The 19,750-nt window shown below is 41.6% G+C and overlaps 2 protein-coding genes across 2 annotated transcripts; one reads left to right on the top strand and one right to left on the bottom strand.

Annotated features, from left to right (window-relative positions):
• Positions 1-433: 433 nt before the first annotated feature.
• LOC123113911 (probable DNA gyrase subunit A, chloroplastic/mitochondrial) lies at positions 434-15,482 on the top strand. Its single transcript, XM_044535230.1, has 27 exons — positions 434-907; positions 1,936-2,005; positions 3,435-3,500; positions 4,010-4,111; positions 4,197-4,241; positions 4,355-4,453; positions 4,567-4,653; positions 5,788-5,858; positions 5,945-6,053; positions 6,179-6,241; positions 6,449-6,514; positions 6,648-6,736; positions 8,068-8,116; positions 8,469-8,555; positions 8,626-8,719; positions 9,540-9,610; positions 9,701-9,790; positions 11,759-11,884; positions 12,008-12,165; positions 12,543-12,624; positions 12,709-12,873; positions 12,968-13,069; positions 13,838-13,962; positions 14,269-14,389; positions 14,619-14,670; positions 14,763-14,862; positions 15,043-15,482. Exons 1-27 carry the CDS (start codon positions 534-536, stop codon positions 15,134-15,136), a joined length of 2,757 nt encoding a protein of 918 aa, XP_044391165.1. The 5' UTR covers positions 434-533; the 3' UTR covers positions 15,137-15,482.
• Positions 15,483-16,452: 970 nt separating this feature from the next.
• On the bottom strand, positions 16,453-19,633 carry LOC123113912 (ADP-ribosylation factor). Its single transcript, XM_044535231.1, has 7 exons — positions 19,418-19,633; positions 18,876-19,068; positions 17,954-18,024; positions 17,390-17,509; positions 17,171-17,289; positions 16,867-16,948; positions 16,453-16,728 (listed from the first exon to the last, which is right to left on the bottom strand). Exons 2-7 carry the CDS (start codon positions 19,021-19,023, stop codon positions 16,723-16,725), a joined length of 546 nt encoding a protein of 181 aa, XP_044391166.1. The 5' UTR covers positions 19,024-19,068; positions 19,418-19,633; the 3' UTR covers positions 16,453-16,722.
• Between the last annotated feature and the right edge of the window lie 117 nt (positions 19,634-19,750).

Genomic DNA, 19,750 nt, shown 5'->3' with positions numbered 1-19,750 from the left:
GAGAGCTGGTTAGATACTACCCCTAGCTTCCTGATTAGCAACCTTCTGGTTGACTGCTCAACGAATGCTTTTGTTGAATAAAGCTCTCTGAAGTTCCCCGAAAAAAGAAAGGCTCTTGTCTCTAAATTTTGGCCGTCGTGTGTATTCGTGCACCCACACGGGCGAGACATCGGGCCCGTGAGCGTGGTTTCCCTTTGAAAAACCTAGGGGAGGCTTCCTCGCAGGCTCGGAGCAGCGCAGCGAGGAAGGTCAGCCGTCGGATCAAGCTCGGGCAGTGACCCCCGTCCATTTGTATCTCTCGCCCCGAGGCCCCGAGCATTCCGCCTCCTGTCATCCACCACGCCCACCCGATTCCATCTCCCTCCTGTTTATTTCCCCTTCCCCTCTGGCCCTCTCCCCACCCCACCCCAATCCAAAACCAAAACCCTCGCAAAACCCACCCCTCCTCCTCCCCTCCGCCATTTCCACCCCCTTCCAATGCCGCGGCAGCAGTAGGCCCCGCCCCGCCGCCGCGCCCTCCCCCTCCTCCCGCGATGGCCCTCTCCCGCGCCGCGGCGCTCCGCCTCCCGCTCCCGCGCCTCCTCCGCGGGCCCTCCGCCTCCCTCATCGCCGCCGCCGGGGCCGCCTCCCGCCGCCGCGCCGCCGCGGGGCCCGCGCCCGCCCTCCGCTTCCTCTGCGCCGCCCCCTCCCCCTCCTCCTCGCGCTCCGGGAAGTCCGTCCCCCGCGCGCGCCGCCGCGACGGCGACAACGACGGGGATGGGGCCGCCGTGACCAAGGAGCGGATTGTGCAGGTGGAGCTCCACAAGGAGGCCACCGACGCGTACATGTCTTACGCCATGTCCGTGCTGCTCGGCCGCGCCCTCCCCGACGTCCGCGACGGGCTCAAGCCGGTGCACCGCCGGATACTGTGAGTCCTCCCCTCTCGTTTATTTACCCCAGCTTGCTCGGTGCGCGCTTTCGCTTGTCGGATTAGAGGCTTCGCTGGATTTACATGTTCACCACCAAGTAATTTCGGTCGATTGGGGCTTGGGTGTGCTTCAGCTTGTTTAGGAGCTAGGTTGAAGCTGGTTCGTTTGCAGCTCGGTCGTCTAACTCGTTCACAAGCGACACCTGATTGCCTTACCATCTCGTTAGTCCATACTACTTTGCAAACAATTGGTGTAAGTTTTTTGGAGAGGGTTTGGTTTTGCCACATGCTTGTAGACTGCAGGGTCTGGAAGTATGCAGGAACGACCTCTAGTGGTAAACCAATAATGGTTGAGCTCTCCAATGGGTTTGAAAAAGAAGTATGAATTGTGCATAGTTTGTGATCAGAGAGTACGTCACAATATATACTGTATTGTGAATGGTTCTGGGTTGTTTTTTCTTACTTTGTTCATGTGTCGGATCGCTGTGGGTGTGTTCATTGCTGAATGCAGTCAGATTAGGATTTTGTCCCCATCTCTTTGTAAGAGTAGCCTTGATGGCCGTTTTGGCAATACTAGCCTGTCTAATAAGTCATATCAGTTTGAAGAAAAACAAATTGATGTTTTCTTAATAAATGTTATTAATGTTCTGTTGCTCACCCTTAGATTGTTGTTGAGTTAAGCAATCAAGATGTTACCATTAGTTACCAGATAACTTTGTACGTTGTAGCTGCCTGGAGATGCTTATCTTTTGTCAAACTGCTCCCATTGCAGTGAATGTATAGTAAAACAGCTGTTGTGCCTGAATCTGTCTCTTGAGCTAATCTACATTCTGAAGTATCTTAGGTTTACATGGCATCTGAATTCTTACTCTGAAGCAGTACTGGACGATCATATGAGTATTCTTCCATTTCTGAAGTTATCTGTATGACTAGTGTTATGCTAGCACATTTTGCAGATTAGTTTCATTCTAGTATTGTTATTAACCTTGCTCCAACCCATCTGGGTGATATCCTCATTTTCTCTGCAGCTATGCAATGCATGAAATGGGCCTTGCATCTCGTAAGCCATACAGAAAATGTGCCAGAGTCGTTGGTGAGGTATGCATGAAGGAACTCTGGTGTCATTGGTGATTTGAAGCATATATTCCCCTCCTGCTGTACCATGCTGTTGGTTTGTTTTACTTTGCTGTTGCACATAAGACTTTGTATTGTGCAAATAATACGCTCACTCTTACAGCTCCTCTGAGGCCATTAGAGGTCAGCCCAAGCTGATATGACCAGGATCTAAAAAAAACTGAAAACTAAGTACCTTAGTTTCATTCATGAAAGAGAGTCAAATATCTTCCAATTTCAGAATAGATCTGTAGATCATTTTTTTTGCTTTGCTACTATTGTGGAGATGGCTTAAAAGGCTTTTGTTTCTTTGGTGTCTCGGTGTGATAGCACTTGGATAGGAGAAGTGTGCATTACCTGTGTAATCAAGCATTTTGTGTTGATAACAGTGTTGCAGTTGCACCACGTAATGGGGTCATGAATTAGTTGACTTAGTTATACTGCATGGAGTTCAAAAATGGAAATGGTGGCACTATATTGGGTTTACATGTTAATCCACCGTGATTTTATAGAATGTCTTAAGTGTGTCCACATGGATAAATGGCAACTGCACACCCCAAACCATGTTTTTCCCTCATAAGTAGAAACACTAACATGTACATTAGAACCATTGAATCATCAGGAATACAGTCCCCTCCCTCCCTAGTATGGCTTCCCTAGTATTTGGATGCGGTGGACACGCTATAATGGTGATTTTTCCCATTTAACATCAGTATCCAGCAAAGCACTTTCCAAATAATCGCTCTCTCAAATAGTAAATTCATTTTCATGCTGTGCGTGAAGTTTTCGAGACTCCGCTCTATCAAAGAAGCAATTTGTTGCAGTTATTGTGGTATGACTGTAAGCTAATAGGTGTTCTTTTCTTTGTTCAATTGCATCTTCATGGCGAACAAACTATTTGCTTCTGGGCTTCTAGGGTATCATATAACAGCAGCAATAACCATTAAACCAATACACTAAAAGTGTTTTGTTTTGGAGCAGGCACATTTTGTTATACCATTGTGATCATATTTTCAGTTTATTTTGCACCACTTATTTTGCTACAGAATTGGTGGTCTCAAAACTGCATATCATGTTTGTCTAGCCTGCCCATGGATTTGGAGTTATCTAGTTAACTTTGCATATATCGGCTCACCTATCTAGTTCCTTACCCTTAGAGGCAGGACCAAAAAATTTATAATCACCTAGGCTGAGTTGTGAATGAGTTGCTACTTGCCTCATTTGACATAGTTACAATGATAAATTGGAAAGTTTCAGGTTGTAAATAAATCAGCAAAAATGTTATATATGTTGATGGATAATGCCAGAGCAGCATTACCTCTTTTGATAACATTTTTTAACGATATTGTGCTTTTCGGGTAATGCCTTTCTGCCTATTAGGTGTACGGACGTGAACTTTTCATATTTCTTGCAGGTACTCGGTAAATTCCATCCTCATGGAGATTCAGCCGTCTATGAAACTTTAGTGCGAATGGCTCAGGTAACATTACTGTGTAGATGTTATTTTTAAGGCCAGGTGGTGTCATGACATTTGACAGGTCATCTGTTTAAGTTTGTTTATCTGTCTACGTATTCCATGAAAGAATGCCATACAATGTAAATTTGTGCACTTCACCAGACCTATTCCCCTTTTGGGTGGGTGACGATGAGCAGATGCTGATTGATCCTCATTTAAACTTGGGTACTTGCATTATATGTCAATTTAGATAGCCATGACCAGAAACAGAGTTTAGTGACTGGACAACCTCTGTAAACTATATTGCAGTAGTATTAATTAATTAATATGAAAATAGTACTGACAATTCAGTTCATGTTAGGCAGATACCTGAATATTTCAAATTGTACGTACTAATTTTTGCATGTAGAATTTCTATATCTATCACATCTCTCCAATTTAAAACCAAGCTACACTCGTGAAGCTGCATCACATATGTCAAATTTGCTTATTTCATTTTAGCTGAAGAGCCTTTTCTGTATGCAATCTTGCAGGACTTTTCAATGAGGTACCCACTTGTTCAAGGACATGGTAACTTTGGTTCAATAGATTCCGATCCTCCCGCTGCAATGCGATACACAGAGTGCCGCTTGGATGTAGGTTTTGGTTCACTTCAATTTTTTTAAGCGAGCTGACTTTTTCACCAACTGAAGTCTCACGGCCCCTCTTGTTATTTTGCAGCCATTAACAGAAGCCATGTTCCTGACTGATTTGGAGCTGAATACAGTAAATCTTTGCGCTTCAGTTCTTATGTATTTCTCTTTGTGTGTGCATGCACATGTTTATGTGGATGTTCCTTTTTCCTACCTATTTCATGCTACTTGTTTGCCATTGGACAGGTTGACTACATTCCGAACTTTGATAATTCACAGAAAGAACCATCTCTGTTGCCAGCTCGTGTTCCATCACTACTGTTGAATGGATCTTCTGGAATTGCAGTATGAGCTCTTTTATAAGCTTATTAAGAAGAGTTCAGCTCATTCTGGCACCTATTTATGCTAAAAAGAGATGTGATGTTCTGGATATGATTTTTTATGCGGTATTATCTCAGGTTGGAATGGCGACAAATATCCCTCCCCACAATCTGGGAGAACTTGTTGATGCGCTCTCTGCTATAATTCAAAACCCTGATGCTACGGTAAGTATTCTATCATTATCTCCTTTTCGATCAATCGATCTTTGTTTGTTAATTGCATCGTAACACATAGCATGATGAATCCATAAATAACCAGTTGTTGGTCGCTGGTGGCACATTTGGTTAAAGCACTCAGGTGATGCCTGGTAGGCCTTTAGTGATAGAATTTGTCAATGCATGTTCATATAAATCAAGGGAAAAGTGCATGCTGCCCTTTTCTGATATATGGTCAATTGGTCATGCACAGTTATATATGGTCATGCTGCACTTCTCTGATCATGACCAAAGCTTTGGAAGTACAATTGCAATGCTAGTTGCTTAGCCTTCATTCTTTTGTGCTAAAACTACGTGGAAGACACTAGGGCCAGGATACTAGTACTCCCTCCGTCCCATAATATAAGATCATTTTTCAAGCTATGTTGTGGGACGGAGGGAGTATAAGGCAATTGCCCAGCCGAAACTTGCTGATGTAGCATGTCAGGTCTGTTGGCCAATTATAAGTGCTGCCATGCTGGTCTTGGATTGTGTCTGGGAAGCCTTCCGAATGATTGCCCTTAGTAGCAGAATGTTGAAATAGCTTCTTTGGCCGAACTGAAATGTATAATTTACGCATTCACACATCTGAGCTGTAGAAGCAACGCCACTAAATTGTTACGTACTCCCTCCGTTCCATATTAGTTGTTGCTCAAACGGATGTATCACTGTTTCGGTGACAACTAATATGGAACGGAGGGAGTATTTGTTAAGTAGCTGCTACTCTTTCTCTTAAGCAGAACAAGTGGACAACAATCTCTGCGGGCAAACTCTTGTAGTTGTTTGTTTTACTTAAGGCATAGTGAATCAATCTAATTGTCTAAAAGAAAAGGGCAGCATGCAAGTGTACTGTGCTCAATAATTGTCTGATTTTCTCTTAATAAAAAGTACATGTGCATCATTTGCATGTTCTCTAAAGAAAATATTCTCAAAACATTGGCATTGGTGTAGTCATACTAGGATAAATTCTTAGGTTCACAGCAGTTGACTGTTGCTCTTAAATGGATTTCTCTAGTTCTGTTCACTTCCAAGTCTTCTACTCCTTCTGCTTCTACATTTTATTGATTCTCATTATCTTGATTGTGATTCTCTGTTGTATGCAAGCTCCAAGAACTACTGGAATACATGCCTGGTCCTGACTTTCCTACAGGAGGGATACTCATGGGAAATGATGGGTACTGGATTCATATTTCATTGCTCTTGTTTCCCTTTACCATACACTAAGGTGTTATATTCTGCATTTCTTTTTCTGCTTGCATAGTATTTTGGAGGCCTATAGAACTGGGCGTGGTCGAATTGTGATGAGAGGCAAAACCGTCATGGAAACAATTGATGAGAAAACCAAGCGCACGGCTATCATAATTAATGAGGTTTGATTCCTGTTAGTATTTTCAGAGCAATGCCTTTTTGGCAGTCCATATTACCTTGTAATCAAGTTACCTTGTAACCAAGTGAACATATTTTACAATTTGTAATTCTTTATCCTTATGTGCAGGTTCCGTACCAGACAAATAAATCTACTCTAGTCCAAAGGATAGCTGAGCTTGTTGAAGACAAGGTAACTTCATTTGGGACATAATTAGTTGCATTTCTCCTGTATCAGGAATACTATTTTTTATTATTTGTGTAGCCTTTTGGTATTTGGGTTTATCCATAAAAAAACAGGACGTAAGTTAGCTGGTTGGCTGTAACATAAGCTTAATTTGAATTCTGTCATTGATACCACCACTGTGAACCACCAACCCATTTTCGTTACTAAGTGCAGGTGTTAGAAGGCATCAGTGATATTCGGGATGAAAGCGACCGTGCTGGAATGCGTGTAGTTATCGAGGTTTGTACTATCATCTTTGACTTTATGTGCTGAGCTTATCTTTATCATTTAAGACTGAAATTACGGGTCCAAGGATATTAGTTGTCTTGTTGCTTATGTGGAATCCATTACCTTCTCTTTCATACCGTTCCAGGTGAAAAGAGGTGCAAATCCTGCCATTGTCCTGAACAACCTGTATCGTCATACAGCATTGCAGTCTAGTTTTAGCTGCAACATGGTAGCGTAAGTAATCATTTATATAGTTGTATGATTTTCTTTTGTTTGGTCATGTGTTCTAGGGTAAAAGCAAAACTGTAAATTGTTCACATGGTGCATAGTATTTGCTCTTCATTTTCTTTTCTGATGTTGTTCCTTTGCCAAATTATCTTAGATGCGAGTTCACATTAATAGGAATATGAATTGTTTTACCTCGGTTCGACTTCCCCAGTATTGTTTACTTCATTAAATATTCTTAAATGTTCGGACTATTTTAAGGCACTTCCTCAATATTTATGTCAACCAGCTGCATTATGCACTGTTATAAGAAAATATATGGTACATATGCTTGACTGTTAAATTTGATAGCAAATATTTATCTTTGCATCATAATACCAGTCCATTCTAGGATAACAAGTATACATGAAGCTAGAAAAATATTGAAATGCCATAGTTAAGTGTATCTGCTGCAAATATCAAAAATAGAATTGACAGGGAGACTATCAATCATGTTTCACCCTTAGCCACTAGAAGCATCCATTGACCCATACCATGCAGTAACTTATTTGCAAAAAATACAATCTCATATGGAGAACTGGATGCCATGTTTGATGCAATACACATGTCAAACGTGATACTTACCAGCACGACTAAAATAATTGGCAGAATTGTTTATTTGATGTAACAACAGCTATTTAAGGCCTTATGTGAAGCTCCTGCGAAGAAGATTACCTTACATCAAGCTATGCATGCGTCCCTGTATGCAGGCAATCTGATGAGCCAGATAAATATTTAAGATCTCGGTTGACGTGTTTGAGCTCTTTATTTTAAAGAAATACTATTATGGTTATCTGTACCATATAAATCACATTTTAGGTTCGGATGCTCCCATTCAAAACCTTTAATCCAATTTATTAAATATACATCCAGTGGTTGTGGACTAATGTACCCTACCCTAATCTCTCCTGTACTTTTAAGTTCTTTATTGTCGTTATTGCCTCCTAATTACACTCTAAATAAAAAATGTTGCTATTTGTTTAATAAAAAATGTCCATTTCTGACTCTCAAGACGTGCATGTTATCTATACTGGCCTTTCTTAAAAGTGTGCACAAACATGTTTTGATAATTCTTTTCCACACCAAAGTTTCAAGATAAGAACATGTAAAAATTGGTAAGTATACATGTAAATTATAAGAGGTTTTTTTTTCATGCTTTGATTATGTTAATCAAACGTGCATTGTCCGTGCATGGTTGCCATACTATCTACAATTTGTATCTATGTCATTGCATTTTTAAACAGTAACTAACTTGACCTGTCTTCAGTTCTTACATCTGTTTTTTTCCTTGACTTGTTCAGTATTCTTGATGGGCATCCAAAACTGATGGGACTGAAGGAAATTCTTCAGGTGCTGTGATGTTCACCCTATCCTGTCCATTCCCATTCCATGTCATGTTCAATGAAGTTAATGTTTCTGTATGTCATGTCCACTAGAAAATATGTGTTGATTCTATCTGAAGTTGCAAATGCTAGTATGCTATACTGTATACCATGACATTAAGTAACTAACTGTTGGACAATAATTAACCTTCAGTAGTTTATCTTTGAGGAAAAGCTTTCAGGAGATACATTCAGCAATTGTAGTTACTGCGCATGCACACTCCAAGATTATGATTGATTACTAGGATACATGATCTAGCAGTTTATGTCCTTTTGAACTTCAGGCCTAACTTCCCATTGAAATCCTGATTGTGCTCTAGGCGTTCCTTGACTTCAGATGCTCTGTTATTGAAAGGCGTGCAAAGTTTAAGCTTTCACAAGCTCTAGAAAGAAAGCATATTGTGGAGGTAACTCATTTGGATATTCTGCCTTGTTTGGACAACAAAAGGTCGATGGTTAATTTGCTTAGTCCTGCAGGGCATTGTCATTGGTCTTGACAATTTAGATGCTGTAATTCAAGTGATAAGAGAAACATCAAATCACACCGTGGCAAAGGAAGCTTTAGCAAAAGGTAACGTTTTCTAGTTCAATTTTATCGGTTTTATTTCATTTAGTCATAATGTTGATCTTTCCATGAGGTAAAATCTAGAAATTGTTCAATGCTGTGACTCACACTAGCTCCTATTTTCTGTTCTTCTCACCTTAGCTCTACAGTTCTACAACAGTTCCATTAAAAATACCTGGTTGAGTGCTTTTTAGTTGTTATCTTTAACTCACAGGATTCACAGCTATAATGTGGCCAAGCTTAAGCAAACATAGTTGCATGTTGCATTTGTTATCCAACTTCTCCTAGAGATTCCATTGCAGAAACTGGTGTTCAGGCTATAACTGGCTGTGGCAAATTATAATGCAGCCGAATGCTGTACAGTTATTCCTGCATCATGCAAATTTGCAGTACAAGGGCACTAGTATGGACATGTTTTTGTTCAATATTTTCCTTGATTAATTTTGTTACTGGAACTCAAGAATGAAGATTTGATTTTGAGTTCTGCACATAACTAACACTAGCTCCACTGTATTCTTATCCTTCCAATTTTTCCATGCTGGTTAATGTTGAAGTGTATATGTGGATTGCCTAGCCCTTTCCATCAGTTCGGACTTTTGGTTGCATTGGCTAGTGCATGATGCTTAACAGTTAACACTGGTTTTGTTTTCAAAGTACCATGAGCGATTATATTAAGAAGAGCAATCAACTATGTGAATGGTTTCTTCATGTATTGACCACATTAACATCCATTATTACAAAGTAGTGACGTCAAATAACGTGCTGATTGATTGACTATATATGCTTTTGGCAGATCTGTATGTTTTACCCTGAATTACATTTGCAGAATATGGTCTATCTGAGAAGCAAGCAGAAGCACTTTTGGACATTACACTTAGGAAACTTACTTCCCTTGAGGTTGCCATTTATAGATTCCATTTGTCTCACAATTAAATCAAAATTATTTACCTATTTGGAGAAATCTGAATGGACCTCTGTTTGTTGCAGCGGAAGAAGTTTATTGATGAAGCTAATTCATTGTCGGAGAGCATTTCAAAGTTAAATGAGCTCCTGTCAAGCAAGAAACTTATGTTTCAGGTTCGTCATTTTAAGCTCTTCATCTATTCTGCTTGTTCTATATTTATCTGGCATTATATCCTGTTATCTTCTGAGCTCTATGAACTATTTTCTTGATATAGGAAAAGTATTAACAATATACCTAAAAATCTAATTCTCTTCAGTTTTGTTGGTAAAGAATATCAATGCTAAGTGTTAACATGTGAGAACATGAAAACCTGGTGATAAAACTGGTCATTTTCCTGTCATTTCGCTTGACTTTCTGTGTCCCTTGCTTTCTCATCTCCTATGTCTCTAACTTCTGATTCCTAGATATATCCAAAGGTACTTTTTCAAGGGGTACCCATGTTAGTTTCATCAAATAAATAGCATGACAGGCCAAATATCACCTTGCTTTGTCAGGAGTCACTGATGTATGTACTCCCTCCGTTCTGATTTACTCAGTCGTGGTTTTAGTTCAAATTTGAACTAAAACCACGACTGAGTAAATCAGAACGGAGGGAGTATGATCCATGTGATGGTGCCTTCCTGCCATGCTATTACCTCAGTTGCTAAGAATACAGTATAATTGTGATATCTAGGATGTCTGGTTTACTTTTGACCGGTTGAGCATTTTGTTTCCGTTTGCGGAGAATGAGAGAGTTTATTGATCAAACCAACATAAGAGTTATCACAATCAGAACCGATGCCCTCTGACATGCAGGAAGGAGCAGCATGAGTAAACAAATTAATAGTACCAACTCCAGATGCCAATCTAGCTATATCATGAACAACCTATTACACTCTCTCGAAACCTTGGACACACGAGCACCTGGCAGAAGAAGTAAAACAACCGTGGCCTCATTGCTTACCTGATGAATAACCAATCGATCATCCTTTGAGAAATTAGGGCTTGTATGACCGCCACACTGGACTCTGGCAATCGGCTAATGGCATAGATGCATAGTCGAAGGCCCTCCAGGCATGTGAGGACGTCCCCTAACTCTGCACTAGAACATGCTGGCAGAACATGCTATGCCGTTAAAACAACTTAAGCTCGTGAGTCCCAAATTACCATACCTGCACTCGAAGCACCATCAGTTTGGTTAAACAAGGTATCCACATTTCATTTTCACCCTCCCCTCTGGTGGGGATTTCCACTTAGGCTTGTCCAGGGAGTTCTGGCATGTGATACATTGTCCCAATTATTCTCCTGCCAGACCCTTCCCCTTTCATTGTTAAAACTTGATTTGTCCTGTTCTCAGTAACTTGTAGCTTATGAGAAGCGAAACTTTAGCCGTTACTGTATCTTGGCCATCTCCAGAGATTGAATTGTTCCGCAAATGCTGTGCTTACCAAAAGATGGAACTGTTCTGCAAATGCTATGCTCACCAAAACAGTATCAGAATTTCTGCCTTGTCGACTCACCGGCGCTAGCAAGCATGTTTAGCAGCCACTCCTTCTGTGTGCAAAACATCTTTCAGCAGAGAGACTCCAGGCCAAACTCATCTCAGCCCACAATGCTCTAGCCTCTTTGTAGCGGAGGAATATGTTCCTAACCTCCATGTGAACACCTTTACTTTCTGTGGCACTTTACAAGTCCAAACTGTTCCTAGCCTGTACTTTGCTCGAACCAGTTAAGAGCTTCTTTAATGACCTGAGCCTGGTGCATTGCCCCTCATAAACATCATACTATCATCTGCAAAAGGCAAATGAGAATTCCCTGTAGCTCTCCCAACAGTTTTTTAGCTACCAACCTCATCATGAATAGTATGAGAGAGTTCTAGCAACAAATAAGAACATGTATGGTGAAAGAGGGCCACCTTGTCGAGCATAGTTTGTGCAGATTCGAGCCACTGTACATTCAATACAACTGGTAGAAAATGCTTTCTAGGCTCTGTAGTTTCTTAACTGTTAATTAACTAGTGTCTGCACTGTTTTTTCCGCTGGGATAAATATCTTCTGATTGCACTCCCAGTTATTAACGCTTTTTTCTGATGGGTGTGTTAGCTTATCGAACAAGAAGCAGCTGATTTAAAGAGCAAATTTGCTACCCCACGACGTTCTTTCCTAGAAGATTCAGCAAACGGTGAAGTTGATGATATGGATGTTATTCCTAACGAAGAAATGCTTTTGGTAAGAAACACAAATATGTATTAATGTACCCTTATGGTCCTAGGTAGATTTTTGCTGAATCCATTTTCCTTTTCTTACTTGTGTTTGCACCTCTCTTAACCTGACAACATTTGGCACCTGAAGATTCTTAGCGAGAAAGGCTATCTTAAGCGGATGAATCCTAACACCTTCAATTTACAAAACCGGGGGACAATTGGAAAATCTGTTGGAAAGATGCGAACGAATGACAATATGTCGGATTTCATTGTCTGCCAAACACATGACCATGTTCTTTATTTCAGGTATGTGAACCCTTATTGGGAAAATTCCTCTTCTATTGGAATTGAACTGTTTCAGACAGGGCCTTCCTGTGTATGTGGGAAAGTGATTCATAACTTTTATATAGTGTTTTCAGTCAACTAGAATGTTCAACTGAGTCCCTTCAAGTTCATTCCATTACTATTGTTTACAGCTTGTCTGGAATAGTGACATTTGAATTGCCCTTCATAAGCTATGGCACTCTACCAATTAAATAATATCTTGAAAACCAAAATATACTCTTGAAATATGTTTTCACATTTGAAGCAGTTCACATGGCTTGCCTGAATTTAAAATTTAAGTTATGTTTCATTGTTTTGTTCTCTCATGTAACTGGATTATTGAACGATGTTTGATTCAGTGACAAGGGGATAGTATACTCTGAACGTGCTTATAAGATACCTGAATGCACAAGAGTTGCTGCTGGGACTCCATTAGTACAGGTACAGGGCTTGATAATATGCCATGCTAATGCAATCTAGTAGATGACAAACTGACCGACCATTACTTTGATTGTTCGTCTTCAGCTGCTCAATTTGTCTGATGGGGAGAGAATAACCTCCATTGTTCCTGTGAATAAATTTGTTGAAGACCAATATTTAGTGATGCTGACTGTTAACGGCTATATCAAGAAAGTTCCTCTTAATGCCTTCGCATCAATCAGGTCAACAGGAATCATTTCAATGCGCCTGGTATACTATCTCATGTGTCCGTGTTTCTTCTGAATAACGTACTTCTGGGTTATCTTGAATTTGTGATGTATCATTTATCATTTTAACATGTTAGGTTCCCGGCGACGAGCTCAAGTGGGTCCGTCTCTGTAGGGATGACGACCTTGTTGCTTTGGCTTCACAAAGCGGGATGGTTATAGTCAACACATGCAACAGGGTAGGTTGCAAAAATGCATCTCTGTGTATTGTATTTTTTGTGATTAACTGATGCTTGCGAAGTCGAATGCCCAATGGTGCAAGTGGAGAAAATGTTGACTGAACTGGTTTTCCATGTGATAGAAAGTTATATACTCCAAAATATAAGGTGTATCGATTTTCATGCAAGTCAAACTTGTGTATGTTTGACTGAGATTATAGAATAAAATATGAACGTCTACAATACAAAATAAATAAAATTATGAAAAATACTTTTCATGATGACAAATTTGGTACTCTAGATATCGATATTTTTATCTAAAAACTTGGTCAAACATGCACAGGTTTGACTTTTGAAAAACCTAATACACCTTATATTTTGGAACGGAGGGGGTATGACGAAAGAAATATTGGGGCTTATTTTGATTTCTCAAATCACATGTTCGCAGATATCTGATAAATGATTGAGCTGAGCATGCCATTGTTCAGAAATATCAGTTCAAATAATTTTATCTAAAGCCTATCACTAATTTCAGCAAGTATTATCTTTCTTGTGTTATGCTAGTGACTTTAAATGTTTCAGAAGTGACAAGCAATGATACTTGATTTAAGTTCGCTAGGAACTATGGATCAGATATTTCTTCTGTTCTTTTATTGTCTGTTTCTTGTTAGAAATGATATTTTGTCTCCTTCGGATTTGTTTGCCTGCTGCTTCATGTGTACCATTTTTTCTTTGCCAATTTACTGACATCTATTCTTTATATTTAATTATATTTGCTCTACATCCCAGCTTCGTCCGCATGGAAGAACTACAAGAGGTATGGGTGCAATGAGGCTAAAGGAAGATGACAAGATGGCAGCCATGGATATAATTCCATCCACAACCCATACAATGCCTGGAAAAACTGTCAGCAGGTAGTTTGGCACCAATTTTTTTGAATTTTTAAAATCAGCTCGTAATTAGCAAGACCAGATGGATGAAGTTCATCAAAATTTAACAGTTCAGTAAAATACGAAGGAAGAAAATTTGTTCTTTTGAGAAATCCAATGCATTGATGATAGGTGAATTGTATTCAGTTTAGTTTCAATGCATTTAAAAAGTATCCTCTTTGACAAATGCTTTTTGATGCCAGTGGTTTGTGCAACATTGCAGTCTGAACTGCCCTTCGGCTACTGCCCAATCACTGACCAAATTATCTTTGAACTATTTATGCATTCCAGGGTCAGAGACTTGAGTCCTCCATGGCTGCTCTTCATAGCTGAAAATGGTTATGGGAAGCGTGTGCCCCTAAATGCTTTCCGTCAATCAAGCTTCAATAGAGTAGGCTTGCGAGGCTACAAGGTATAGTAAAGTTTCTGATTTACCGTGTTCAGCGAATCGTTTTGTCTAGAGTACCTCATATTGAATAAAACGTGAAGTACACCTTGGAACTTGTAGCTTCTGTTGTCACTGAAATTTGTCACGCATAAAAGATTCAAGTACATTTAACCTGAAAATAACCTTCAGATGGTTACATCATTCATCTGAGCTTCATGGAGTTGTTGATAGTATATGCTATTTTGGCTTGCAGCTTCCAGAAGATTGCCGCTTAGCTGCTGTGTTTGTCGTTGGGGAACCGACTGGTAACTTCTGCTGCAGTCCTTTTTTGTTTCCTAACGACAGATAAGCTTTGTTTTAACATGTTGATTTTTTGTGTGTACAAATCAAATGACAGATGACGATGCAAGTGAGGAGCAGGTTGTTTTAGTTAGCCATGGTGGCACTGTAAACAGAATCAAGGTCAAAGATATATCCATCCAGGGTCGTGCGGCAAAGTAATATTCTCTCTGTAGTATTCAAGTTCTTCTCGCATTCCCTTAAAGGTCTATTGTCAAATGCCACATCTAGTTGTGTTTACCTCATGCACGTTTTAGATCACTAAATCACAGACCTCTAGTTGTGTTTACCTCATGCTTGTACACTCGACACTAATTGCTCTGCTTGGTGTGCCACAGGGGAGTAATTCTGATGAGGCTGGAGCATGCTGGGAAGATCCAGTCAGCTTCACTGATATCAGCCACAGCCACGGAAGAGATCTTGGAAGATTGATTCAGCTTACGTTACAAGAAGGAAGAAGTAGATTCTGCTGGTTGGTGTTGCATTCCAAGCTGGGGAGAGCTGCAAATTTTGTTATGTTGGGTGGCTCATGCTGTTCTCCAGTAGAAGCTAGGAATGACGCTGGTTTGACGCTGATTCGGCGGGGTAGAAGAGTAGAGCTCTGGTTGCCATTAACGTGTGTCTAGAAACTGATGTACTCATCATGCCATTAGCAGTCGATGTAAATCTTGCACGCTGGGTTGCAAAATTTGCTTCTCTGGTCAGAGACTTCTCTGGTCAGAGAGACCCCTTCTGTTATCAGTGCTCTAATCCCACTTGGCCAGTGATGCCTTTTTTTTGGAGGTGGAACACCTAGCATTCCATTAAGTGGTGGTATCGTCGGCCGCAGCATAGTTTGACATGAGGAGATAGGTTGGAAGTCACGCAGAAATGGCCTTCCACCACAGCCCTAGCACCTTGACTAGCCAGCAAATGTTAGATCCAAATCTTGTTTCAGAGCAGACAGTCCGTGGCTAAGAAGACTACCCATTCCAAAATCTTTGACAGGTGTGTGGGGTAACTTTCCCGCTGCTGCAAAAAGGCAGACCCCTGAGCAATGCGGCCCAGGCCCCATCACCTCTAGTTTGGGATAAAGTGGCGTCGACATTCAGCATCACCTCCCCGCAAAAAAAAAATAAAAATAAAAAAAGACATTCAACATCACCTATGGTCGTGGCTTCCCTTGGGCGGTGAGGCAGCTTTGTTTGGCTTATGTGATGAGTATAATTCCGACCATTCCCCGACAAGCGCCGAGAGCTGGAAGGTGAACTCGTTGGCATTCAGGCGCCTGTTCCCCGTGTGGCTTGTTCCGCTCAGTCCACCAGCTCCATTAACAGGCAGATGGTGCGCATCCTCGTTTGCTCCAGCAAGTTATTCAGGTGGAGATCGGGCACTATTATTCCTCAAGGCCGCACGCGAGCGCATCTATTATCAAAGTTCCACACCGCCAGCTAGCGATATTCCTACGCGAAGGATGATGTTTCGCCACATCCAATGATGTGCTATCCCTCCCTGGGCAGTTCTGTTTCCAGATCGAGCTCCTAACTTTCTCCTTCCAATCCGCACCTGATTATAACTTTGTATGCCGACTTAAGGAACCTTCTCGTCTTTGCCATGTGGGTGTGCCTTTTGAGCAGTTCCATGCTTATCCTCATCAAAGTAATGTGAAAAGCATATCGTACTCTTATCTTCTTCCCCAAGTGCTACCAACAAATGCGCAAATAAAAGTTGAGCAGTGCTGAATATATACAGGCATAGATAGACAGACAGATGCTTGGAACACTTATTACGAAATTGAACAGGACTCTCTTTAGCTGTTTACTTCAGAAGAAACATCTTAGGGCTCAAAATACAATAAAACAATAGTATGACAGTGAAACCACAGCCGGAGCTGGCTCAGTAGCTGTTGATCTCAGGAAAATACACAGTACATACGGGAATAGCATAGCACCATCCCATCCCAACACAATCCCTAGGTACCCGGTGATTCAATCGTCCATCCAAAGCGCTCCTAGCTCCTTCAAAATCTTGACGAAAATTTAGGACTGCAAGCACACGTTCAAATGGATGCCATTAATCAACCGACAAACAAGTCGTTGTAAACAAACTTCGCAGATGGAGACTGCATTCCTCTTCTAGAGAAGCAAGTTTTCAAGACAACCGACAAGGAAGTCTATGCATACCTTGTTGGCAATGTTGCTGGACAGCCAGTCCAGGCCTTCATACAGTCCCTCCCCTGTTGTAGCACAAGTGCTCTGGATGTACCTGCAACAACAACAACAATTTATTAAGTTGTCTGCTGAATTACCTAAACAATATGCATTACCAAGCCAAAGGGCAGCAGATCAATTTCGTTTTCTTCACACAAATACTGTAAAATTATATGTGTTGGTTGGGGGGAATGAGCCAGTTATAATGACAAGGATGACCATCATATACATCTTAAAATACAGAAAAGACAAGCAAGGGAAGTCTGCGCATGGCTACCAGTGTCGCTGGCGAAGGGAGTGCAGGCCAAGCTTATCAGTGATCTCAGCAGCATTCATGGCATTTGGAAGATCTTGCTTGTTAGCAAACACAAGCAGCACAGCATCACGTAACTCATCCTGCAACCAGTGAACATGTGAACTGTCAGCACTCGAAATCGCTGGGATAAAGTCCAACAAGTAATGCAGATGGGACCCTTTGAGTAGTGTAAGAATCTACCTCATTCAGCATCCTGTGGAGCTCATCCCTTGCTTCAACAACACGGTCCCTATCGTTGCTGTCCACAACAAAGATGAGACCCTGTGTGTTCTGGAAGTAATGCCTCCACAGTGGCCTGATCTGTTTTTACAAACATGGTAAACATTAGAATCCATTTTAACAAAAGATGCGTGACAAATCCAGAGAAGGGAGATACGAGCTCTATATTGTTCCATAGTGTATTAGAAATTAGGTGTGAGATACTAGTACATCATTACATTGCAGGTACTATAAAAACAATTCCTATATTGTTCCATGGTGTATTAGAAATTAGGTGTGAGATACTAGTACATCATATATTGCAGGTACTACAAAAACAATTCCTATATTGTTCCATGGTGTATTAGAAATTAGGTGTGAGATACTAGTACATCATTAGTTCATTACATTGCAGGTACTATAAAAACAATTCTTATATTGTTCCATAGTGTATTAGAAATTAGGTGTGAGATACTAGTACATCATACATTGCAGGTACTATAAAAACAATTCAGTTTCAAGGCGCAGAGTATGTTATTTATGTACCTTGTCCTGACCCCCGACATCCCAGACAGTGAAGCTGATGTTCTTGTACTCCACAGTTTCAACATTGAACCCTGTATTCGGAGGAAAGACAATTTTGAGAAAAAACGGAGAAAACATGTGTTGCAGATTAACAAATGTCCAAATCTGACCTCTAGTATAATATAATTTGCATGAAAGAACATGATGGTCTTGCCTTTTAGCACAATCCATAAAATGCACACGAGGATATTATACTGGCAAATTATATCATCCAATGACATTCAAAGCAAGCAGTCAATTTACAAAAGGCAATATTAAGTCAACTTCAGTGTACTTTGAGATAGGGTGGCTAGCTGGTTGTAGTGGCTTTTAATTACTCACTGGATGCTCCAAAACTGCATGAGCGTTACTATCAATGACTTCCTGTTGGCATATAGGGATTTGTTTGTTACTATCAATGACTTGCTGTTGGCATGTAGGCATTTGTTTAAAGGGAAACTTGACCATACCAAAGTAACTGGAACTTTGCCGAAGGACATCTAGCCCAGGATCGATTTTCTTATGTCTATATGTTTTTTTTGCGGGGTCTTATGTTTATATGGTTATAAGAAAGAAATGCAACAACTGATAAATCTCAGATTTGTCTGTCGTTTTGTCCATATATATATCTATGAACATAAGTGCACTACCCGTAACCTGCACAGAGATCCTGATGAACAAAACTACCTAACCATTTTTTAGATCATCCAACTACATACCCATTGATATCGTCATATTGGATATTCTAGCAGTTATTTAGGCAAACTTGCGTTTCAAAAATAGCACCGGCTGGGATCACATTGCCAAGCATTTGCATGTTCCGCTACAGATTCCCAATCTAAGCAATAACTTGGTATGAATAAATAGGCACGCATCACGCGATGCGCGCGGGACCGGTGCTCACCGATGGTGGGGATGGTGGTGACGATCTCGCCGAGCTTGAGCTTGTAGAGGATGGTGGTCTTTCCCGCGGCGTCGAGACCCACCATCAGGATCCGCATCTCCTTCTTCGCGAACAGGCGGCTGAACAGCTTGGTGAACGTGAGCCCCATCTCCTCTCCTCCCGCGTAGGTGCTCTTCCTCCCGGCTGGCCTCTCCTGCAACACAGAATCACGATCCCCACGCGTCAGACGGAATCCCATTTCGCTAGATCTACACGCGGCGCGCCAGATCCGGCCCCCAACGGAACGGCCACGGGATCACCGATCGCCATGCGCCTGGCCCCGCGATCTACGCGCCGGGCCCGGGATCCGCGGGCGGATCCAGCGCGCGGCGAGGAGACCGCGGTGCCGGAATGGCCATGGATCCCTACGAGATCTACCGAACCGGCGACCCGCTCGGCGTGATCCACCGATGGAACGGACGGATCTCGCGAATGGAGGGGCGCGCCCGCAAAGGGGAGGGAGGGAGGGGGAGAGGGTGGATCCAGGGAGGCGGGTCGGTCACCTGATCGGAGGAATCGCTCGATCCGCGGTGGGTTCGCCGGCGCCGGAGCCGGAGAAGGTGGGCGGAAACAGGAGGTCACGAGAGAGAAGGGGGAGAGAGTGGCCTGGCGTTGGGGCCTGCGGCGTTGTATTTAAGCGACGCGAGGGTGGAGAGCCAGCGCTTGTGTTGTACGGGTCGCGTCGGTTGAACGCGTCTCGCTCTATCGACACCTTTTCCATTGCCCGCAACAATAATCTCCTCACCAGTTCAAATAAAAAAACAATAATTTCCTCGCTCACCTTTTCTTTTCCTACAATATTATTAGTTAGAATGACAAAAAAAAGACAATACTGG

Source organism: Triticum aestivum, chromosome 5B, assembly GCF_018294505.1.
Source record: "Triticum aestivum cultivar Chinese Spring chromosome 5B, IWGSC CS RefSeq v2.1, whole genome shotgun sequence".
NCBI classification, from domain to species: domain Eukaryota; kingdom Viridiplantae; phylum Streptophyta; class Magnoliopsida; order Poales; family Poaceae; genus Triticum; species Triticum aestivum.
This window is presented reverse-complemented; position numbering and strand designations above follow the sequence as displayed.